The sequence below is a fragment of the Genypterus blacodes genome, unplaced genomic scaffold (genome assembly GCF_046128005.1).
Source record: "Genypterus blacodes isolate CSIRO-AG114 ecotype Tasmania unplaced genomic scaffold, CSIRO-AGI_Gbla_v1 ptg000005l_1, whole genome shotgun sequence".
Lineage (NCBI taxonomy): Eukaryota > Metazoa > Chordata > Actinopteri > Ophidiiformes > Ophidiidae > Genypterus > Genypterus blacodes.
Window position 1 is genome coordinate 2,375,338 of NW_027466819.1, and position 24,424 is coordinate 2,399,761.

The 24,424-nt window shown below is 46.8% G+C and overlaps 3 protein-coding genes across 4 annotated transcripts; 2 read left to right on the top strand and 1 right to left on the bottom strand.

Annotated features, from left to right (window-relative positions):
* The first annotated feature begins 573 nt into the window (after positions 1-573).
* gipc2 (GIPC PDZ domain containing family, member 2) lies at positions 574-10,526 on the top strand. Its single transcript, XM_076148366.1, has 6 exons — positions 574-1,160; positions 7,286-7,471; positions 8,399-8,579; positions 8,728-8,840; positions 8,951-9,032; positions 9,150-10,526. The coding sequence occupies exons 1-6, from the start codon at positions 894-896 to the stop codon at positions 9,299-9,301; spliced, it is 981 nt and encodes a 326-aa protein (XP_076004481.1). The 5' UTR covers positions 574-893; the 3' UTR covers positions 9,302-10,526.
* txndc12 (thioredoxin domain containing 12 (endoplasmic reticulum)) lies at positions 10,506-20,354 on the bottom strand. Its single transcript, XM_076148367.1, has 7 exons — positions 20,150-20,354; positions 19,630-19,690; positions 19,464-19,516; positions 12,026-12,099; positions 11,799-11,868; positions 11,430-11,513; positions 10,506-11,309 (listed from the first exon to the last, which is right to left on the bottom strand). Exons 1-7 carry the CDS (start codon positions 20,247-20,249, stop codon positions 11,230-11,232), a joined length of 522 nt encoding a protein of 173 aa, XP_076004482.1. The 5' UTR covers positions 20,250-20,354; the 3' UTR covers positions 10,506-11,229.
* A 448-nt stretch (positions 20,355-20,802) lies between these two features.
* LOC142999441 (transcription factor BTF3 homolog 4-like) lies at positions 20,803-24,016 on the top strand. Of its 2 annotated transcripts, none has more exons than XM_076149025.1 (6): positions 20,803-20,889; positions 21,398-21,455; positions 21,864-21,977; positions 22,478-22,679; positions 23,182-23,241; positions 23,580-24,016. In XM_076149025.1, the coding sequence occupies exons 2-6, from the start codon at positions 21,402-21,404 to the stop codon at positions 23,624-23,626; spliced, it is 477 nt and encodes a 158-aa protein (XP_076005140.1). In that variant the 5' UTR covers positions 20,803-20,889; positions 21,398-21,401; the 3' UTR covers positions 23,627-24,016. The 2 variants fall into 2 exon arrangements, with proteins under 2 accessions (XP_076005140.1, XP_076005148.1); XM_076149033.1 differs by lacking the exon at positions 20,803-20,889 and adding an exon at positions 20,921-21,037.
* The last annotated feature ends 408 nt before the right edge of the window (positions 24,017-24,424 follow it).

The following is a 24,424-nucleotide window of genomic DNA, read 5'->3' on the forward strand; positions in this document are numbered from 1 at the left end:
CTACCTGACAGCACTTCAGCCTGCAGCCCACTCGTCTGTGCCCGTCACAAGTTCAGAGTCACCAACCTGTCATTGCGTTACATCAGACAATATGAAGGATCCCACAAACCTTACCAAAGTGTGGCTTTGAATGTGCCAATACAAACTCTACCTTGATATCAAATGAGTGTACAATACATCAGTGTAAGCAGTGTGTACATCCATAACTGCTGAGTCAACATCATTGTATCTGTTGGTAGTTGCATGTTTCTAGTCTTACCAGTGTCAATATCTGGATCTGGGCTAAATCTCAGCTGTTGATCTTTCCACCATATGTCAACAAAGGACCTAACTAGCAATATTAAGCTTTGGTAACGACATCTAAGTGGCCCATCAGATTATGTTCACTTTCTTTATGGTGTATGCAAATCCCCCTCCAGATGACTGTAACCCCTGCAGCATTCTAATGAAGGCAGGAGTAATTGTTTAACACAGAGCAGAGTCCCTGTGTGGAGGCGCACAGGTGAGCTGGGCCTGCGGAGCCCAGCGCCGGCCCCACTGCGCCTGCGCACACGGGTGCGCTCAGACACACACACACACAGTGGCTATTGTGCGTTAGCGGCCAGCAGGTTGATCCCGTGTTCACCTCCTACCTGTTGAATATTCAGGCTGCGTATTTGCAAAGCGAGGGCCGAGTTTCTGTCGAGGAAGAGGAAGAGGAGAGTGAAACCCCGGCTGAGTGAGTGAGTACGTGAGGGAAGCCGCCGCGGAAGGAAGGAAGGACGGGATAAAGAGGGAAGAAAGGAGGAAACACGGACAACACGACCGCGGCGCGAGGCAACAGGTTAGCTACTTCAATGCGCTGCTAGACTCCCAAGCACCGGACAAACAACCCAACAACAAACCGGGAAAAAATGCCGCTGGGCCCGTGGCGGAAGAAAAAGTCCATGAAGGAGTGTTTGGTGGCGACGGACGACGGTCAAGCGGGTGCGGGCAGCTTGTCTAAAGCTGCCGCCGCCAACGGAGCGGGTCTGCCGCCTCCACCTGCCAACCTGCGGCCCAAGCTGGTGTTCCACACGCAGCTGGCCCACGGGAGCCCCACCGGCCGGATCGAGGGCTTCACCAACGTCAAGGAGCTCTACGGGAAGATAGCAGAGGCGTTCAATATCAGCGCCCCAGAGGTAAGAGCTCACCTGGGCACAGAGCCGAGCGGGACACGGGCCGTGCTGGGCTGCGACCAGGTGCTCATACAGCCACTTGTTCCCTCCTCTTCTTCAACATATAACTTGTTCAACATATAAAAACTCGCTTAAGATATATATATTAGTAGAGTAAAATCAGCGTAAGGTATGGGGGAGTAACTACGTTGGGGCGTTTTTGAAACTTGTTGTAGCTGAGCCAGCTGGTGTGTGTGTGTATGCGTGTGTGTAGAGACGCGCCCTGCACACCGTCACACACCTTCAGCCCCGCAATCAAAGCGAGCACCCGGTTGCGAAAGATCCCAGGTCGTATATACAAATATCTGTAACATTAGTGCGTCATTGTTTTGGTTGCTTCGTATTTGAATTAGATGGCCGCTCGGAGCAGAGCTACGTCTCCATGGTGACCCTGAGGGCAACAGCAGGTTCAGAGGTCTTCTCCAGAATCCAGATCTCTTTAGCTCTTAGTCCTCAAAGGAAAATGTCTGCTCATCAAAAGCAAAACATGCTTTTGATGAGCAGACAGAGCAGCCTGTGGACTTTCTCCCCCACAACACCTCTGTCTGTCTGTCTCTCTCTCTCTCTCTCTCTCTCTCTCTCTCTCTCTCTCTCTGTCTCTGTCTCTCTCACACACAGGCACAGGCGCACACACACACACACATTCAGATTATGGTAATTGGAAAGGAATTTGCCTGAGCACCATGGGTTCATACTTAAGTTCACGCTATGCGACGTCACACGTGGTCCCCAGTGTCTGTGACCTATGGTCTAAAGTTATGTGGAGTTAAATCCTCTCTAAAGTCTTCAGTCTCATACTGGGACACCTGCCACGTCCCCCCCTCTGGTCCTGATATCCTTAATAACTTCCTTGTGCCCCTGTCTGAACTCGCGTCTGTACAAAGTTGGAATCTTGGCCGGTGAACGGGCTGCGCCGGAAGATGAGGTTCAAGAACCACCCTGTGCTAGCAAGCAGCTTTCCTGCTGAAGGGTCCTTGAGCAACACACTTTGTTACTGCCAGCTCCAGGAATGTGGGGTTGTCATTAGTTGTGACGTCTGATCTCCGTTTGAAGGGGACAAGAGAGAAGAGAACACACAGAGAACACACAGAGAACACACAGAACACACAGAGAACGTCACGGCGATCCAGGCAGGTAGCAGGGAACTAAAGCAACAAACCAAACGTCAACACATCATTGTCCCGTTATGAGATTCTGCTACGTCAGCAACGCTCCATTTAGATGTGTGAACAGTGTGTGTTCCTGTGATCACAGAGCTTTACAGAAGTGTGACAGAGGCAGAGAGACAGACAGAGAGAGAGAGAGGGACACAGAGACAGAGAGAGGCGGCACGATGCGATAGTGTCAGTTGTTGACCTGCACGGTTTCTGCTTCAGGAAGTCCCTGATGTCCGGCTCTAATCTGATAGCCCCGCCCACTCCCAGCCGGGGGGGCGTCCACCTCTCTCCCAGGGGAGACGCTCTGCCCTGGACCTCCTCCCTTCATAAACACTATCAAACCTCCATTCCACCATTCCAGGCGGCGTGTTTCCACTGTCACACAAGTTCATCGTGTGTGTGTGTGTGTGTGTGTGTGTGTGTGTGTGTGTGTGTGTGTGTGTGTGTGTGTGTGTGTGTGTGTGTGTGTGTGTGTGTGTGTGTGTGTGTGTGTGTGTGTGTGTGTGTGTGTGTGTGTGTGTGTGTGTGTGTGTGTGTGTGTGTGTGAGAGACAGACAGAGACTTCTCCTTCTCACACTGCTTTGCTTTGCTTTGAATGTGTCTCCAGATGAAAGTGCCTCATTAGGAGATGTAAAGCGATCTGAGAGCTGGTGGTTTGTAAAGCAGTGTGTGTCACTGCGAGGCTGAGGTTACTGCACCGACATGAATTATGTAACAAACAATGGTGTTGTCTTCTGTACTCTAATGAGCCGCACGTTTGAGCTCGGATGGCATTCCAGCTCTAAACATCTACGAGTCGCTCTCACATTATGATCCACTAAACCTCTGAATCTGTGACATCATTCAGAAAGCAGGAAAGTGTCCGAGTGCACTTAAGAGGCACAATTAACAGATGAGACGTAATAACTCAGCAAATACTCTTTTCTTCTGTGCTGTTGTTTACAAAATCAGTGTTCAGTCTCTCCCTGTTCCTGCTGGGAAAGACGCACAGTTAAGTCTCGGTCTTCAGCTCAATCACGGGATCTTTTATGTCTTCGTCCTGCGCAGGTCAAAGTCTGTTTATTGGCGGCGGTACGCAGCTGTAGACTCGTGGGGTGTGGCAGTGCGACTTTGCTTCTCGTCCACCTGATTCCACAGAGCGTCCGGCGGCGTCTCGGCCATTTGCCTAACGTTTTGCATGTGCGCCCACAGAACCACGTGACCTCCTGGCTTTTGCAGGTGCAGATAGACTTTGACCTAGATTGTACGAGTCTCTGGAACGCCACTGTAGGGACGCGACGCCTTTCTTCTTAAAGATCGTCCCTCATTTGGCGTCTAGAAGCTCCCACAAGTGTTCCATTGTGTTCATTTGGCTCAACATGGATTCTATTTGTCCATTGCAGCCACTTACACTTTATTAGTGCATGTGGTTACTGGTAATTACGCTTCATTACACACGTGACGAGCCAATGAGGAAGACCGAATTCCCCGTCTGCACACCGCAGGCCTTCCGAGGAACAAAGCGAGTGTGTGTGTGTGTGTGAAGGTGTGAGGCGACCCGAGCCGCGCCGCGCGTGTGCTCGTTGCCGACGGGGGCCGAAGACGCTTTTATAGTGATTTGAAGCGGTTGTTTACCCGGAGAGGTGCAGAGGAAAGCGTTGTCACGGCAGCCACACCGTCTCTCTCTCTCTCAGAGGAGATCGACACGCTGCTGGAGACAAAACACACCCAGTCGTAAAAATATCACCTTAGTCATCACTTTGACTGTTTTTACACTCAGACTTCGGTCTAGAGTTCGACCTTTTGTTGTGTTGTATAATTTTCTCATGTTATCCAGGTGGGGTTTGTTGTCTTTGCTTTGAAGAAAGCGTGTGTGTGCGTGCGTGCGTGTGTGTGTGTGTGTGTGTGTGTGTGTGTGTGTGTGTGTGTGTGTGTGTGTGTGTGTGTGTGTGTGTGTGTGTGTGTGTGTGTGTGTGTGTGTGATGTGTGATGTGTGATGTGTGTGTGTGTGTGATGTGTTTGATGTGGGACCGCTCGTCTGTTCTCTCTCAGTCCTTCATTTCCCACACCAGGCGACGATCAGAAGAATATGGGAAATCCTCTTTGTGTTGTTGCAGAGGGACGAGTGGAGGTGGAGGAGGGAGACACACACACACTCTGGATTCCACTCGTCCACATTCTTACACACCGAGGCTGCTGCTGTAATACACACCGTCACACACATTCCATTCACCTGTTGATCCTTGCTTCCTAATTTCCTCTAAAGTAGTAAACAAAAATAACCTGACTCCTAATGATAGGTGTGTGTGTGTGTGTGTGTGTGTGTGTGTGTGTGTGTGTGTGTGTGTGTGTGTGTGTGTGTGTGTGTGTCCTGTAGTGATTGTGATGCAGTCGGGTCAATGATCACACTGGTTGAAGTGCTGATGAGCATAATTCCCTGTACAAAAATAGACTGAAATGTTGAGAGGCGTTATTCACAAAGTTATTCAGTCGTCGCCTTTAAAGAATCATTCCATTAATCACAAACGTAGCGCTGACATCAGCACAGAAAGGACCTGAGGCCTGCATTGGCCCTCTTCAAACTCTCTCTCTCCATTACACTGCCTCAGTTGCCAGAGAAACAGGTTCCTCCAGCTTTTACTCGGTGTGTTTCAGTGGAGAGCCAATCACAGCAGCTCGTCTGCAGCCTGCCCCTCCCTCACACACACACACACACACACACACACACAGAGAGAGAGTCAGAGTGGAGCTGGTAGTGGGTTTGTTTGGAGTGAAGAGGTTCACCGCTCGTACTTTATATTATCGTACAACTGTCACCTACACTTACACACAACAACACACTACACAGCTGTGAATAGATGTGTGTTCTTCTCTCATCCAAGCCTAAAATGCTTTCACACACATCTGTCAGTTTGTTTTGTTAGCAGATCAATCACTTTAACTCCACTCAACCTAACAGAACTCATACATTTCCCCCTCATGAGGATCAATAAAGTCTTATCTCAGTCTGGTATGTAGAATAATCAATCAGCTCCAAATAGTTAACCCTGTATTAGACCTACATAGAGTTACAGTCTCAGCTCCATCATGGGTCTGAGTCTCATTATAGATGGAACAGCTTGTAGTGCAGCAGGAGGTCAAGCAATCAACCCCGCATGGATGGAACGACAACATGGCAACGACTTCTAAGGTAGAGATGAGACGGTGCGGATGCTGTAGCTTTCAGTTTGTTGTGAGCTGCGTTTGAACCCCTGCAGGTCGGTCTGGTCTCTCCCGCTTTGATCACGTTGACCCATATGCAGGTCTGCGCTGGGCGGCGCCGAGCAGATTGCGGCTCCTCTCCTCTCGCCTGCCCTCTTCCACGCCGTTATCAAGGTTTTGGTGAGTGTGGCACAGGCAGTGGGAGGTGTAGTATCTGTTCTTGTGAGTCAGGAGTGTGTGTGTGTGTGTGTGTGTGTGTGTGTGTGTGTGTGTGTGTGTGTGTGTGTGTGTGTGTGTGTGTGTGTGTGTGTGTGTGTGTGTGTGTGTGTGTGTGTGTGTGTGTGTGTGTGTGTGTGTGTGTGTGTGTGTGTGTGTGTGTGTGAGAGATGCCTCTGACAGCGTCCCGGCCTGCCGCGGTGTGAACGTGTTGTGGCTGTCGGCTCAGCGGGAGGAGAGCTTAATGCAGTCGGCAGCCTTGGCAACCGGGGTGTGGGCGTCCACTTCTGTACCTCCAGCTCGCTCTTGGGTAATGCTCGGGCCTGAGGAGGGGGGCAACATTTGTGTGTGTGTGTGTGTGTGTGAGAGAGAGAGAGGGGAGGGTCTGTATTGGGAAAGAAAGGGAGCCATCAATTCAGCATCAGCACACCCCGGCTCTGCTCCCTCTCACTTCTCACGTCTCTCTGTTTGCCTCCCGCCTCTCCCGGCCTCTCTCTCCATTATGATCCCGTTCTCTTTTATACTCCGGTAACCCAAGGCAACGCTCGCGGCCACGTCTGCTCTTGTGTGCACGCACGGCGCCTGTTGGGGCACAAAATCAAGGCGACCAAGCAAGGGCAGAGCTGGTTCTGACTCTGCTTTTCTCTAATCTGACCACTGAAACAACTTCTGTCATCATTCTAGTGTCTGTGCCCATCTTGACTCCCTCTCATGTAACTGATTAGGTAAAGGAAGAACACCTGGATGCTGCTGAACTGATTTATTAACAGGAACAGTAAGCAGTCTGAACACACACACACACACACACACACACACACACACACACACACACACACACACACACACACACACACACACACACACACACACACTTTCACAGCTCCAATCTGGATCTGAAAGTAACATTTTGAGCCCGGTCTTAGAAATCCTGTCCAAATCCATCCTTGCGTGACTTGAACAGTTGGATCTGCTGGTGTTTGGACAGAGAGACGCCGAGCTCTCGCCATCGCCACACGCCTCCTCCTCCTCCTCCTTTAGCTTCCGACCGTCTCGTCTCTGTGCAAATTAACTGTTAGCTGTTAAATCAGGAAACGTGTCCGCCGTGTTCCTGCCGATCGCCTTTCGCTCTCCGCTCCATCTTGCCAAGACTTCTCTGGGCCGCCGACGAGCCAAGGCCCGATTTGAACATTTCTGGCAAGAGAGCAAAAGGTCAATTTCCCAGTTTGCCTCCTCGCCGGCTGCTTCTGCTTCTGTGCCTGAGACTGAGTCTGACACCTCGGGACAGAAGACAGCAGCTGAGATAAAGACAGAGCTGGCCGACGAGTCCTCCATTTAGAACCGTGACTCAGGCCTCAGTCATCTACACGTTTATTTTAGAGTTTGGCTCCGTTTTGAAGGTAAAAGCAGAGATTCTTGAGCTTATAGACCGATACAGATTTATCCTTCCTTCTCCGTATCTTCTTCTCCTCTCTAATAACTCATTTCTAAATCTGCCTATGTGTTTATGTGCAAACATGTGTGTGTGTCTTTGTACAGATCCTGTTCTGCACCCTGAACACCCACAAGATTGACATGGACAAGCTGCTGGGGGGGCAGATCGGCCTGGAGGATTTCATCTTCGCCCACATCAAAGGGCTGAAGAAGGAGGTGGAAGTGTACAAATCTGAGGAGGCCCTGGGTCTGACCATCACCGACAACGGAGCGGGCTACGCTTTCATCAAGGTGAGGACCGAGCCGAGCAGCCAAAGTAATCAGTCACAAACCGACGGCTAAGGTCACAGACGTGTGTTTGTAATTCTATCTTGTTAATTATTCTTGCGTTTACGTGGATGAACGAGTGAATTTGAGTGGCGCCATCCTCTGTTTTCTTAGGATTAGGAGGAGAGTTTATTTGCATAGCCACATTTGTGTGTGTGAGTGAGAGAGGGTGAGAGAGGGTGAGAGAGAGAGAGTAATGTAAACATGTTGATCTCTATTGTTTATATACAAGTAAAGCAGCAAATCAAATCACATCCTGCTTTACAAGTTTGATCAATACTCCTTCAGTAACATCGGAGGAGGACTTGAGCTCAAATCCCATCAGATGTGTGCCTGAATAACAAGCAGGCGGCCATGTTTAGAGTCATTTCCATCAGACTTGCCTCCTCAGTGGAAATCTATCTAAGCGTGTTGCTTGAGCCAATGAGCTCGCTCCGTCTCAGCACAAACTGCTCTGGTGTGCCATCCTGTGATGCTGAGGCTGCACTGCATGCTGACTGCAGCCTGATCACCACACAGCCTGATCAACACACAGCCTGATCACCACACAGCCTGATCACCACACAACCTGATCAACACACAGCCTGATCACCACACAGCCTGATCAACACACAGCCTGATCACCACACAGCCTGATCACCACACAGCCTGATCAACACACAACCTGATCACCACACAGCCTGATCACCACACAGCCTGATCACCACACAGCCTGATCAACACACAACCTGATCAACACACAGCCTGATCACCACACAGCCTGATTACCACACAAGAGAAGGCATTATTATTTATAACGTAAATAGTTGGTGTGTAATCATAGGTGTGTGTGTGTGTGTGTGTGTGTGTGATATCACTCCATCGCTCTATTTCCCTCTCCTTTTCTCGCAGCGTATCAAAGAGGGCAGCGTGGCGGACGGCGTGAAGGTGATCAGCGTGGGCGACCACATAGAGTGCATCAACGGCCGCAACATCGTCGGGACGAGACACTACGAGGTCGCCCGCATGCTGAAGGAGCTGCCCAAAGACGAGAACTTCACCATCAAGCTGTCAGAGCCCATGAAAGCCTTCGGTAAGACACAGGAGAAGGTCAGAGGTCGTCGGACTCCGAACGACTTGGGACAATTCATTCAATTCAATGATTCCCTTTTCAACATTTTGTGAATAATGTCACACCATTGCACTTAGTTCTTGTTTTAATATTTGTCTTTTGATTGTAGAAATGTTCGAGCCCAGGTCAAAGGGCGCCAAACCTGCCGGTGAAAACAAGATAGGCAATGGAAGAGGAACCCTGAGGCTTCGCTCCAAAGGCCCCGCCACTGTAGAGGACGAGGTAAGGCTCAATCCTGACCTGAGACCCGGGAAGGACGACTCGATTTCAACGAAGGTCTCATCCCTCATTTTATGATACATGATGTTAATGTGGTTGTTGGCGTTTTCAAGCCAACAGAATTTGAGGAGAAAGCGGTAAAGAAAGTGGACGACCTGCTGGAGAGCTACATGGGCATCAGAGACACGGAGCTCGGTGAGTACAAAGCTTCCCGGCTCAGAGGACAGGGACACCTCAGGGTGCTGTGATCAAAGACGGATGGATAGATGAAGCCATATTTCTCCAGTTCATTTATATTCGTCCTTCCTTTAGCCGCCACGATGGTCGAGGTCGGCCGCGACAAGCAGAACCCGGACGAGTTCGCCATGGCGCTAGACGAGAGTCTCGGGGACTTCGCCTTCCCCGACGAGTTTGTGTTCGACGTCTGGGGCGCCATCGGAGACGCCAAGCAGGGACGATTTTAAAGTTCGCAGCACTCCACCTCCCCCCTACACACACACACACTTACAACACACACTCCTTCCTCCCTCTCCCAGCTCAGCACGTTCTCCTAAGAAGCCCACCGGACAGAGCTGAGCCAGCATCACACGGGCCTGGATGAAGCTCTTTGCTATCACTGTGTTCTGTAGGTGGAGCTCTCAATGCGTCGGCTACAGATGAAGGGGCGGGGGGTGAGGAGGAGGAGGAGGGAGGGTGGGGGGGGCGTCTACAGAAGGAGTAATCATGTCAATGTCTCCGTTATTAAGCTCAGATATCCGTGTCATGTGGAATGCAGGTCCCTACACCGGATCTGCAGGCGATACACTGATTTACTCCAGCTGTGGTCTTAGCCTTAGCCTTTATGGGAGGGGAGGGGGGCTGCAGCTGCACCCGTGATGAATCCAAGTCAACTGTGGTCTTTTACACTGGTTACAAACGGTACGCAAACACTTCAAAACATCCTTCCCACACGTCTAAATCACTGTGTAACTGTGATTCTGAATGTATAAAAACCTCACGCAGCTTTTTTATAGCTTTTTACGTCGACACGCTGCTGATTTTTAAAGAGGCGGCTTTGTGCAATTAGTGTAATTATAGCAATCGTAGCAATATCAAGTAAACCTCGTGTTCCTGTTCCTGTATGACCTCTGTGGAAAATCCTTTACATGTCGTCACTGTTTCCTTTTCTGTGATTTTATTGTAATCCATCCTGTGACCTTTCCTCATCCTTTCCTCATTCCTTCTCTCAGTAGATGGACTTTTTATCCAGTAAAGGATTTTTATCTGTAAATGCCTTCAGCCATGTTCAACACACTCCTTCAATGAAACATTCCTTCCCTCTGGTGTGTGTGTGTGTGTGTTCAGGCTGCTGGCACGTCAGAAAACACAGAATTATATTTGTAATTTATTTTATCATGTCAAATCTCTGGCTGCCAGTCATTTTACTCTGAGACATGGAGGCTGCCTGAGGTGAGGATCATGTCGTCCTGTGTCTTAAATGCACTCACACACACACACACAATGTAAATCACTCTTCAAACTGAATCTAAATAGTGACTCAGTAAACTGTCGATCCTTACTAACTGAGGTTTGCTGCTCAGTTCCTAGCGGCTGCTTATTGTTCTATAAGGGATGATGTTAGAGTCGGACACACTGTTATTACTGCTGTATCATTAATGCAACGCTAAATAAACTATTCAATACAACAAACTTTATTTGCACACTTGACTGTGTACATGTATAAAATACAGTAAGACGATGATGTGTAACCATGGTTTCCATCCGGGACAGAACTAAACAAGGTGGGTAAAACTGAACGGAGAGGAGTCACTTCACTTCACCAGCAGCAACACAAAGGTTCAACAGTCAGAACTAAAGGATGTGGATTAGAACAGAAGGATCCATCATTGGGACAGGATTTAAAAGCAGGAGTTTGTTCAGAAATACAGTGTGACTAATGTCAACCAGAGTACAGACGTGAGCCTTTCACAGATATATAACTTCAGTACTGTAGAGGATCTTTGGAAGCACGTTTTCTATAGGTAACAAAATGGTTCAAACTTGGACAAGCTGAAGTATTGTAGTGGTACAATCCATCCAGCCATCCTCAGCTGTGATGGGAGTGGAGTTGATCAGTTTACATCCTCTTCAGACTCTGGCTGTGTGGCATATTTATCAACAAAAACAAAATCGTGGACATTAGATACTTGGTGTATTAGTGTGCGTGTGTGTGTGTGTGTGTATTAGTGTTGATAAAGTGCGGAGGGGAGAAGTTCCTTGAGCTCTATGACGTGGCTTGGCCCGGTCAGTGAGATGGACCCACTTAGTGACTACAGATGGTATAAAGTGGGAGTTAAGGTATTGAAACGTAGCCCTTACAGCCCGATGCCCTCCCCCCTCCCCCTGTGGCTCCTCACAGCTCGTCCCCGGGGTGATGCTGCCTGAAGGCGTCGCCCGTCAGCTTCTCCTGAGCCTCCTTCATACCCGACAGCACTGAGGAGGAAGAGGAGAAGCAGTGAATTTCACTTCAGAATAACATACGTACAAACTCTGCTGCATAGTTTCTACTTGGACCTGGAAACAATGCTAATGCTGCCACAGAAACATTGCTACCTTGTTCTGCGCTGCTGTAGAAATACTTGTAGTTGGGATTCCCGTTCTTGTTGATGATCTCAGGGTGAACTTTCCCGCTGGGATCTGTGAGAGGGATTGTTTAGTTTGATTCTTGCACTTTGTACCCGGTTCCTTATTTATATTAATTATTAACTCCATGTATAGGCGATACTTTCAGCCTCATGCTCTTCATCAATCCAATCCAGAGAGACTACATGTTTGCAGCAGACTGATGGTGGGAACGAACCGGCGCCGTTTATCTGCCAGATCCATCAGCTGCTGCGTCCTTCTCAGAGGAACCATGCAATCTGTCTGCCCAAAAGAATCCCAAACCAATGTTTACACAAAAAGTGAATCAACCCTCCTCACCGAGGAAAAGAATGCGAGGAATGTATCCACCGTCGGGGCTGAAGGCTTCGTCCTTCGGCTCTTCCTCATCCTGTTCAAATGAAGAGAGGAGTGAGGACTGACACACCTGTGGCCACATCTCAGCTGCTCACACACACACTACACACAATAACTAACAAACTACCATAACAAATAAAGACGTGTGCAAACTGATCAGATACATTTCGCTGACATGAACGTTTTCTTACCTCCAGGTTGATCATCACAAAGTTGTGTGCAATTTCAGAGATGTCCCTGGACTCGGCAAACTTTGGCTTCAGTGCTGATGGAAAAGAACAACCATACATTCAATGTTTATACAGAATCATCAAATAAAATCATATCTATAATTATTGGATTGACAGGCTGGGCGTCGTCCACTTGTACCCCAGATGTTCATGGGCTCATGGTTTACATTCGTAGTACTCTTTAGTCACAATCTCGTATTCCTGTGGTGTTGTGTTGTGTTTGCACTCACACACACATTTTGACATTCTGGAGCAGTCCTGTGAGGACAAACACCAGTAAGCCTGTGCACACACACACACACACACACCGGTGTAGGCGATGCACCGTCACCATTGCTGCAGGTGGATTAACAGTGGAGTCAAATGAGAGGCGACCTTGGGCTTGCATGACACCAGGAGGTCTGACAATGCGTAACTGTTGGAAGACTCGGGAGTGAGAACAGGATGTTCAAAATATGGCTACACCTCCCCATCTGTTTCATTCAAACCAACACGTGCCAGCAATGATAAAGTATAAAATCTACGTGTTAAAAAAAGACTGAGGGAAGAGAACGATGTAGGTAATATTGCTTTATCAAAGATTGCTATCAAAAAGAAATAAAAGAAGGTAAAAATGAAAATAATTAATTAATAACTTTAATAAATTAAAGTTCTCGGGGCACCACCCTGTTTGTTGGCACAGGGAACCAAGATAGCAGATAATTGACCTAACTTTAAAGATTCACCATAAGTTTAATTATCAATTAAAATTATCAGATTAATTAATAAATTAATAAACAGGGAATAACTTAAAGATTAGTTTTGCGCTCGAAATCAGTCTAGAAGGGTGAGACTTGACGTGCGTAGAGGCTGATAATCATACAACATTCAGAGCAAACAATTTCAGACACTTCTCGTTAAGATATGAAAAGATTTATTTACTAACAATAATAACTAAGGTCATTACTATCAATAAAACAAACCGGAAAACATAAACAATGTCAAGAAGTTCAGGCAACAACAGATTTGAATACAAGGAAGACAAACTGGAGTGTGTGTGTGTGTGTGTGTGCGAGTGTGTGTGTGTGTGTGCGTGTGAGAAGGGATGATGCACAGGAAGTGGCAGAGTTATAACACGCCCACTAGTACGATCTGGATCAAACTAAAATGGCGGGACCTAGCTTAGAAGCAGGCTATGTAGCAATGGCGGCTAAACACATGTGAATGGGAGGGGTCCCAAGATGGCGGCTTTCTTCCTAGCTCCCTATATGTGGGTGTGTGCTGGTGCGTGCGTGCGTGCGTGCGTGCGTGTGTGTGTGTGTGTGAGAGTGTGCTCCGCCCCTCGACGCGGCAGAAGATGGGCAGAGACAGACTTGGGTTTGTGAATTTGTGAAGCAGGCTGAGAGGCTCAAGCAAGGCTTACAATACACAAAATTACAGTCAAACACACGGAGATGTACCACATTAGCAGTTTACCAGAACAAAGGATTGAGAGAGAGAGAGAGAGAGAGAGAGAGAGAGAGAGAACGGCGCACATGCAATCGGTGTTGATTAACACCGAGGAAAAATTAAAGAACACACTTGTAATATTAAGCTTAGTTAAGAACACATGGTATCCTATATCTAATGCACATAATATCACTTCCTAACTCTTTGTCTGCCCAGACGTCTAAGCCTTACTTGGTGGAATTACGTCCGTGTTGTAATTCACCGTAGAGGTAGTTGAGCAGTCCGTGGTGTTGAAGATCCAGTTGGGTCGCGGGTTTAAACAGATTCAGGCGCTGATGAGTTGATCATGGGGCCAGTCTGCAAGTCCTTGATTTTCCTGGTCCCAGTGGGAAGGCCTGGTATTCGGTCGACGGGGAATTGGGAGAAAACAGGAGGAAACGCTTCTTTCCTCGGGTGTAGTCAGGATTCAGGTCGAGCCAACCAAAAAGGGATCTCCACGGGTTTAGAGAGGGAAAAAGAATGTTCACTGAACAAGGGTTGGGCCTTTGTTCAGGGAGAGAGAGAGGTCTCTTGACGTCTTCAGCAGTGGAGCAGTTGGACAGAGAGAAATCTTGGGTTCGCTGAATTGGGAAAATCCAGGGCACATTCTTCAGTTTCTTTGTGTGGAAGAGGTGAAGGGGAGAAGGCGCTTGAAGAAGAGGCTAGAGGAAGAGAGAGCTGGACGAAGACAGAGACTGGAAGAAGAGAGCGAGTTGAGGACGACTCAAACCTTTATAGCTCCCCACCGATAAGGTGTGAAAAAGGGGTTGACTCTAGGTACCGTGGGTGATGTTTTATGACTCTGTCCGAAGACAAAGGATTCTGCTTATCTTCAGGCCACATGGAAGCCATGTGGCTTAGGCTTTTGACCTGTGTAGTGGGCCGCGATTTAATGCTTGAGAACTGGCATTTGCCCCTACATATCCCCCTGATGATCTTGAGGCGAGGGTTGCAGCCACAGTCTCCAAGAGCAAACATTAGGGCGAACAGTTCATAAGTCCTCATCACATGATCCAAGTCCTGAGAGCAACCTGGAGTTGGATAATCCTCGGGTGCGGAAAATGTTCACAAAACAGTTCAATAAGGCTTTTGACATCTGGGCAGTCAGTAAGGCATGTCTGGGCAGAATGAACTAAACGAGACTACCTTAACCTTAATATTTAAACACATTATTGAGAGACATACACAGTAATGTTACAACCTGTCATTCTTGGGTCATTGTTGTTGACACAAAGAAAAACCACGACGTGGAAATTCAAAGGAAAAAGAAAGAGATAGGAAGGTTGTTACTGTTAGTAATCTGCTTCTCGGAGGAGTAGAAACAGTAAATAGTAGATGAGTGGTCTGACGTGGGACACATAGTGGAATGTGAGTCGGGCCCTCAAATCTGCTGTGTAATGTTCGAGTGTTTGTGCAGTGTGTACCCCCCCCCTTTACCAACACTGAGGTGTAGATGCGACTGGCATTTCTTTGTGGACAAGGTTCCCTAGGAAGGGTAGGAGTGGAGTGGATTAGGTGTTGGGAATTGATTATGGCTTGGTCCAGGGGCATCTTAGGCTCCCTTGGATCCTGCCTTCAGCTTGTGGAGCAGGCTGTTAAAGTGTGAAGGTGCCTGGTCCTGTAAGACTGACAGAGAGTCCTTATCAGTCCCCCTGTGGTCATCTTTTGACACTTCGAAGGGGCTTTGGGAAGCTTCGAGTTGCTGTATTAACTCTGTCAGGCACTTCATTATCATTTCCTTTACGTAATGTTCTCCAAAAGACTCAAAAGTCTTCTCCTTTGTCTCGCTCTGCGGTCTAGGACCCTGTTTGAAGCGGACATCCCTTCTCTTTGTGAAGGAGTTCTGGTTTTGGAACCTATGCTGAACCTGAGAGGGGCCTCTTTGGCCATGTCTATGGTTCTTTTGTCCACCCCGCAGGTGGTAGGGCAGGTGTTTTGGGAGTGCAGCGCCACGGTTTACACTAAAGGGGAAGTCTTTGCAGCCTTCCAATTCTAACTCAGTCTGCGCTGATGACTGGATGCCTAAAGCTCTCACCTCATCTTCAGGTGTATCAGTGGGACGTACAACTGTCTCCCAGGTCATTTGGGCGATATTCTTAATCTCCTGCATGGTGGGTTTACCCTGCTTACACATCAGTGTGACGTGGATTCTCACACAGGGATGGAGGTTGTGGAGGAAGAGAGAGCGGAAGAATCGATTTTCCTCCAGGCCCGGTTCAGTACTTCCTTGAAAGTAGGCACTCCTCAGTCGTCTGTAATATTCACGGGGCGGTTCTGTTCGCTTTTGGTGAATACTCATGGCGCTGAGTGTGGTTGATGTCTCATCAAAGTATAGCGAGTACTCCTCACGTAGGGCACTACATAGCCTGGTGTAGCTGTGACGGATACGAGACGGCTGCGTTTCAATGAAAGCACGAACGCTCCTGGAAGCTGTTTTCCAGATGAGCTTTAACTTCTCACGTGAAGTGGCGTGAGACAAATCAATAAGGGAGTTTTCAATTTCACTAAGATAATTGTTAACATTAGCATCCTTGTTTATGGGGTCAAAACGCTCAAGGTCCTGGGCAAGGGAGTCTAGCTGACGCATGCGCAGGCCTGTAACATACTCCCGCTGGTTTTCATCTGATTCTTCAGATGAGGAATACCGATGCTCGCTCATGTCATCACGCTGTGGGGCATGGTTACTTCCCTTTCGTGGTGAAGGCGGCATTTTAGAGTGGCGATGCCTAGGGGTCGCCTGAGGGGAGAGTGGCTGAGGTATGACCGAAGGGGAACGGGGTCGAAGCTTGGCTTCACCCAAGTGTGGCAGATTCATGTACCGATCGTGGGTCGGTGGACATGACATGCTGTTAGCTGGAACCTGGGCAAGAGAGTGGAGATGTCGCATGTGCAGGTCTGTAGCATACTCCCGCTGGTATCCATCTGACTCTTCAGATGAGGGATACCGATGCTCGCTCATTTCATCAGGCTGTGGGGCACGTTTACGTCCCTTTCGTGATGAAGGCAGCATTTCAGAGGGGCGATCCCTTGGGGGCGCCTGAGGGGGAAGTAGCTGAGATGTGACCTGAGACGGGTGGGGTTGAAGCGTGGCTTCACCCAATTGTGGAAGCTTCATGTACCGATCTGGTGTCGGTGGACATATCCTGCTCTCAGCTGAAACTGTGGCAGAGTAAGCTTCTGGGGCGCGTGCCACTGGGTTTGCTGCCCCCCTTTGGTCAGTAGCATAGCTAAGCACCTTGTGAGCCTCTGCACGCGCGGCCTGGCTCTTGTGCAGTGCACTCTCGTGCTTAGCATCTTCGCTATCCTGCTTAGCATGACGGAGTGTCTGTGTGCACTCTGCCAACAGGGCAGTAGTGTTCTGCAGCTCCGAGCAAAACGCCTGATTCTGTGATCGCTGGCGGAGGCCCTTTGCCTTAAGGGTTACGACCTCGCCACTAAGTGTGGCTATTTGTAAATGAGCTTTGTGATGGCAGAACAAGAATAATTGACCAACTATCTCCTTACTAGACCATCTTTGTCCGCTAGGTTCATTAACCATTCGAACTAAATTGGCGATCTCAGTGTCACACTGAGCTATGGTGTAGCCATCAAGCTCCTCTTTCTCTTTTACAGAGACTCTGAGGAGTTGAGCAACCAAATCAGGCAGTGAGGTCTTCTCACCTGCCTGAGGAGTTTCAGCTCCATACTCTGATGGAGTCTGGTTGGTCATATCTATCCCTTTGAAGCAAGGAAGAAGGAATCTAGTGACAACTAGGGGGGGTCTCTGCAAACACTAATAGTGATGACAGCTGCCCACCAGATGGTGCTGTCCTAGTTACGGTGCACTGGTCAGGGCACTGTAAGTTAAGCTCTTTCTAATGCAAATTAGACACAAGCAACAAGATTCTCTCAAGGTAACCACTTAGCATATCAATGACTGTCACAGCAGGAAGCACAACAACACTGCATGGGACACAGACAGAGACAGCACTCAGCAAATTGAAATCTTTAATCTAAAGTTATAAACTTTCAAAATCCAAACAACTGAAATTGCTCGTATGAATGTTGTATGAAATCAACAGTACCACCCCTCACACGGGGCACCAATTATATGTAGGTAATATTGCTTTATCAAAGATTGCTATCAAAAAGAAATAAAAGAAGGTAAAAATGAAAATAATTAATTAATAACTTTAATAAATTAAAGTTCTCGGGGCACCACCCTGTTTGTTGGCACAGGGAACCAAGATAGCAGATAATTGACCTAACTTTAAAGATTCACCATAAGTTTAATTATCAATTAAAATTATCAGATTAATTAATAAATTAATAAACAGGGAATAACTTAAAGATTAGTTTTGCGCTCGAAATCAGTCTAGAAGGGTGAGACTTGACGTGCGTAGAGGCTGATAATCATACAACATTCAGAGCAAACAATTTCAGACACTTCTCGTTAAGATATGAAAAGATTTATTTACTAACAATAATAACTAAGGTCATTACTATCAATAAAACAAACCGGAAAACATAAACAATGTCAAGAAGTTCAGGCAACAACAGATTTGAATACAAGGAAGACAAACTGGAGTGTGTGTGTGTGTGTGTGTGCGAGTGTGTGTGTGTGTGTGCGTGTGAGAAGGGATGATGCACAGGAAGTGGCAGAGTTATAACACGCCCACTAGTACGATCTGGATCAAACTAAAATGGCGGGACCTAGCTTAGAAGCAGGCTATGTAGCAATGGCGGCTAAACACATGTGAATGGGAGGGGTCCCAAGATGGCGGCTTTCTTCCTAGCTCCCTATATGTGGGTGTGTGCTGGTGCGTGCGTGCGTGCGTGCGTGCGTGTGTGTGTGTGAGAGTGTGCTCCGCCCCTCGACGCGGCAGAAGATGGGCAGAGACAGACTTGGGTTTGTGAATTTGTGAAGCAGGCTGAGAGGCTCAAGCAAGGCTTACAATACACAAAATTACAGTCAAACACACGGAGATGTACCACATTAGCAGTTTACCAGAACAAAGGATTGAGAGAGAGAGAGAGAGAGAGAGAGAGAGAGAGAGAACGGCGCACATGCAATCGGTGTTGATTAACACCGAGGAAAAATTAAAGAACACACTTGTAATATTAAGCTTAGTTAAGAACACATGGTATCCTATATCTAATGCACATAATATCACTTCCTAACTCTTTGTCTGCCCAGACGTCTAAGCCTTACTTGGTGGAATTACGTCCGTGTTGTAATTCACCGTAGAGGTAGTTGAGCAGTCCGTGGTGTTGAAGATCCAGTTGGGTCGCGGGTTTAAACAGATTCAGGCGCTGATGAGTTGATCATGGGGCCAGTCTGCAAGTCCTTGATTTTCCTGGTCCCAGTGGGAAGGCCTGGTATTCGGTCGACGGGGAATTGGGAGAAAACAGGAGGAAACGCTTCTTTCCTCGGGTGTAGTCAGGATTCAGGTCGAGCCAACCAAAAAGGGATCTCCACGGGTTTAGAGAGGGAAAAAGAATGTTCACTGAACAAGGGTTGGGCCTTTGTTCAGGGAGAGAGAGAGGTCTCTTGACGTCTTCAGCAGTGGAGCAGTTGGACAGAGAGAAATCTTGGGTTCGCTGAATTGGGAAAATCCAGGGCACATTCTTCAGTTTCTTTGTGTGGAAGAGGTGAAGGGGAGAAGGCGCTTGAAGAAGAGGCTAGAGGAAGAGAGAGCTGGACGAAGACAGAGACTGGAAGAAGAGAGCGAGTTGAGGACGACTCAAACCTTTATAGCTCCCCACCGATAAGGTGTGAAAAAGGGGTTGACTCTAGGTACCGTGGGTGATGTTTTATGACTCTGTCCGAAGACAAAGGATTCTGCTTATCTTCAGGCCACATGGAAGCCATGTGGCTTAGGCTTTTGACCTGTGTAGTGGGCCGCGATTTAATGCTTGAGAACTGGCATTTGCCCCTACAACGATGTCTCACCTTTGCAGGCGCCACACCAGGTTTTGTGGACGATCACCATGATTGGCAGCCCACTGGGAAAGAAAACAAAAGGAAAACCGGATCAGATGTCTGTCACCAAAGTAATATTGTGAAATCTAAAAGTAGAAGATCAAGAAAAAGGGAATAAGGTCTGAACTCCACTCACCTGGCTTCAGCTTCCTTTTTACCATCATCCAGCGTCCTCCAGTGGATGTTGTCACCAAAGCCTGCAGGGGGAATGAATAAATCAGCACACAATCACCTCATGTCAACTGGTGTTGTATATCTAGGACAGGGTGTGTCTGTCTTAAATACAATATCAATACAGAGAATGACCTGGAAACTTGAACAAATACAAGCGAATGACTGGAAACTTAATATCCTGCTGCAGGTCACCAACGCCTGTGACTGCACAGCTAGAGAGTAAACCTGTGTGTTCATCATCTTTACACATGAAAGCTGCTGCTGTATCTGCTCTGGTACTAATGTGAAACCCATTGATGATCATTTGTAAAGTATTGCACCATCACCTCTCACAGATATCATCCAATTCTTGAGTTATATTCAGGTTGTAACTGAACATTAATTACTATTCCAAGTTGCTGGAACATCTATTTGGCTGTTAGCCAACAGAAACCGCTAACAGTTATTTCGCTAACATGGCTTTGACTTCGGTATGAACTCACCTCGCCCACTGGCTGCAGAGACAACCTGGTGGAAACACGACAAAGAAAGGAGAACTTGTAGAGATGAAAATACAGCGATATTCACAAGGGACGTCTGCATTTTTGCTGGCTTTCAATTAAAACTACAATAAGGTGCTAACACTGGCTAATAGCTACTACCGCGGCTCTTGTCAGGCAGAGGACCCGGATGTGCCGAGCACCTCTGCAGATGAAGGCGGGGCTTCCTCTGACGGTGACGCCCAATACGAATTAGCACAATGGGTGTGTATGTGCGTGAGCGCGCGCACGCACGAGCCAGTCGCCTCCCCTCTTCTCCTATTTGGCCAGCGCTCCGTTTACCCTTTACGGGTATGTTCACGTGACATCACAGGCGTACAACCGCGTGCTCCAATGATCTGTCAAGATTGACAAAAATGTCAGGCTATTACCGGAAACAGTCGTTAATACACTTTCAGTTAAAAGCTTAAAAGCACAGAAATGTATAATATCTTCAAATTGCTAATTTAAAGAAGTGTTTTCCACATCGGCAGTTTTATTAACTATATTCTGATTTTGAATTCATATAATATATTCTCTGCACAAATGAAATAATCGACATTGTAAGTTATAAAGCTTTTATTTTGAAAATACTGAACAGAATGGGGTTTTTAATTGTTGCTGTCTTGACACAAGTTCAAGCACTGCTGCTCCGTCTTCACTTGTGGAGTGGATTCATCGGATTGTCAGAAAAACCGAATAAGGTAAAGGATTGGTTCATCTACTCATCTGCATCTTCTCCTCAGTCGATCGGTTTCATCAGATTGCTTGACGTAACTGTCTGCCTAACCAGCCAACAATTAATGCCTTTTTTTGATGTTCCTTTAGCCCGGACTGCTAATATTAGCTAAGGTAGCTTTTTAGCTAACAACCTGGACATGCCGTATTTGTTACATTTAATCGAGGCTCCGTGTGTATTTGTGTCGCATAGGTTGTCCATCGATCGATATTAATTTTCTGTCCTTTTAATCTCTTCAGAGCTGCTTACTTGCTCGGTTAATGTAATAGATTAAAGGTTGTCGCTCCTATTAGTGTGCCTTTGCTGCATTACATTGCATTTTGATTCACTCCCTCAAGTCATTAAAACCGCAATTTACTAAGTTGTAAAAATGTCTTGGTTATGCCTGAAACGTGTTTATTTTCTGTTTTATTTGCTCTCGTGTGATATTCGTAGGCAGAATGATAAACTGTGATTTTCATCTTTACACACAGCGCTATGAATCAAGAGAAACTCGCCAAACTTCAGGCCCAAGTCCGGATAGGCGGAAAGGTAAAGTACATGTGTTTATTCTGTATGACACACGGTGAACATTCCACTGCAATAACTACAATTCCAGGGCGTGTGTGGATATTTAGTGCTCGTTAAGGAGTTTGATGGAGTTGGACATGTGTCGTCTCTTTCTCCTGACCTCAGCGTTCCCTTTATCCCCCTTTACTGAGGCTTTGTTCCTCTCTAATGGGGTCGTTTACCTCACCCGACCACTAGATGGGGCTGTTGTACAGCAGGTGTCGGCTCTATTCTAAGCTTACGCAAGTCGGAGTAAAATTGCAGACATCACTATGACTAATAGAGTTACAACACCATAACACACATCACTGTAGTTACCACGATCGTAGTCATTTGTTGTGTTTGTCTGCTGTCTTTTAAATCTTTTTTTTTTTTTTGTCGTCCACACAGGGAACCGCCCGCAGGAAGAAAAAGGTTGTTCACAAAACGGCAACAGCTGATGACAAGAAACTCCAGGGCTCGCTGAAGAAACTGGCAGTGAACAACATTGCAGGAATAGAAGAGGTCAGGATTTTTATGCACTATTTTGTCGCAAGTCACAAAGTATTTTAAATAATAAAACCCCCAAACAGATGAAAGTTCAGGACGGAAACAACCAGAGCTCAACACTATTTTTATGCTCATTCAGTGGTGTGTTTTTACAGTAAATCCATAAATAAACAGTAAAGTAAATGATGAATCAAATGTTTAATGTACTTTTTGACAAGAAGCAGTAATTCAAGATTTGTTGTTACCGTCCCTGTCAGCCATTTCCCCTTTCTCTGTTGATTCATTTGAATTTTAACACTGATTTATACTCAACTTCGTCTTTCTTCAGTACCAGCATTAATCATTCTGCTTGACAATAGTAGCACAGTAACTGAAATGGATAAATATAGTTTCCCCTGACATGAAGCCTGTGTTTCAGTGTGGGGACTTGCCAAGTTAACGCAAAAGAGCATAGATTTATTTCTGCTGCGTTTCTAATGTCAGGCTGCTAAGGTCAATGATGTTTCCTCTCTCAGGTAAACATGATAAAAGACGACGGGACCGTGATCCACTTCAACAACCCCAAAGTGCAGGCGTCCCTGTCTGCCAACACCTTCGCTATCACCGGGCACGCTGAGACCAAGCAGTTGACGGAGATGCTGCCAGGCATCCTGAGCCAGCTGGGCGCTGACAGCCTCACCAGCCTGCGCAAGCTGGCCGAGCAGTTCCCACGGCAATGTGTGTATACACAAACACACACACACACACACACACAGATGTACAGCCACAGTGTCTGCGTTCTCTGCAGTCATGTCAAATTTTAATGGCAGTGGAACATGAGCAGATTTAGTAAATACTTGGATGAGAGAGACTCTATTCTCAGTCAGGTGGGGTGGTGAGTCACCTCTTAACTGGAGGCCCAAGATCCAGCCACCATCCTGCTGAAGTGTAATTAAGCCAAATGTTAAAGGCAGCTGGTCCAGGACGAACCTTACCACAAATGGAAACACAGTTGAATATGTCACTGTGTAGAAAACATGAATTCACTGCAGCTGCATTTTGGTGTCACTCCAAGTTAACAGGAGTTAACGTATAGAAACTGGATACAACAGTGACAGAATCTAGAGAGAACATGTATAAGATTGATGATGAACAGTTCAGTTGGTCAGATATGAATAAAGGAGTTAATTTGATCGCCACTTTTATATGAATAATGATTGATTTTGCCTTTCCATTATAGCAATGGACATGAAAGCAGTCAAGGAGGAGACCATAGAGGAGGAGGATGACGATGTTCCAGGTAAAGATGCCAATGACTTTAATTTGATGGGGCGGGGATTTGGAATGTTTTCTGCTTAATCCTTTTAATCCAATCAATCCATAATGGTGTGAAACTGCATGAAGGTGATCGGTCAGCACCTTGTCAGCCAAGTGAATGTTTTGTGGCATTGAATAATTGTTGTGTCGCGTCTCCCCCCTTTGGAACAGAACTCTTCCCTCACAGATTGATTTGTCTATTGTCATTGAAGGATTAAATTGCCTGCTGTTCTGCACAAAATGTAAACGTCACTTGTTCAAAGGTGAACATCTGCTTTTGGGAACAAACCCTGATGAAGTGTGTTGTCTCCTGTCCCGCAGATCTTGTGGAGAACTTTGACGAGGCCTCAAAGGACGAAGCAAACTGATGACCTTGTTTCCTCTCCGCCAACCGTTTTTACCTGTTGTGGTCTGGCTTCAGGGTGTTTCCCCCTGTGGGGACGCAGTCGTTAACGGACCGCACCGCATCATCGCCAGAGTTATGAACCGCTTTGGTTTAGTCTGCCTCAACAGCACAACAACACGACCATACCATAGGTTTTGATTTTAGTAGGCTGGAGACCTGCGGAGAGACCAGAACTTGTGCAGCTCTCGGCACCCAAAGGACTCAACTGCTTTGGAAATGAGCTTTCTACAAGGCTAGTATTTAAGAGATTGTTTATTAAATGACAATAAAAAATGACAGAAGAATTCAATATACATATAATGGTGATCATTGATTATGACTTTAATAAAATAGTTTGGATATATTCATTTTTTTTTTATTTGACTTTCCAGATTTTTTTTACAGTATGGACTCTTAGAGAAACACCTGTCATCTCATTTCCCCTTCATGAGAATCAAACTAACAACCACTGTACTTTCTGCTTTGTTGATCAATCTTGAAGCAGTGGGTGAGGCCTTTATGTGTGACGAATATGTAACAGGGCCTCATTTTGTACACAAAATAAACACTAAAGCCTATAAAAAAAGCCCCACAGTGCACCGCCCTCTGTATGCTTCCTTCAATTGATCGATGATGTCTGGAGTGTTACGTAACTCACTTATGCGGAGGGTGAATCAAACATGTTCAAACCGAATCTGCTGGAACTTGATTTGGGCCCCTGCTCAAACTGATTTAAAGAAAATTGAACCACTTGTGTTGTTGGTTGAGGATTTTGTTAATT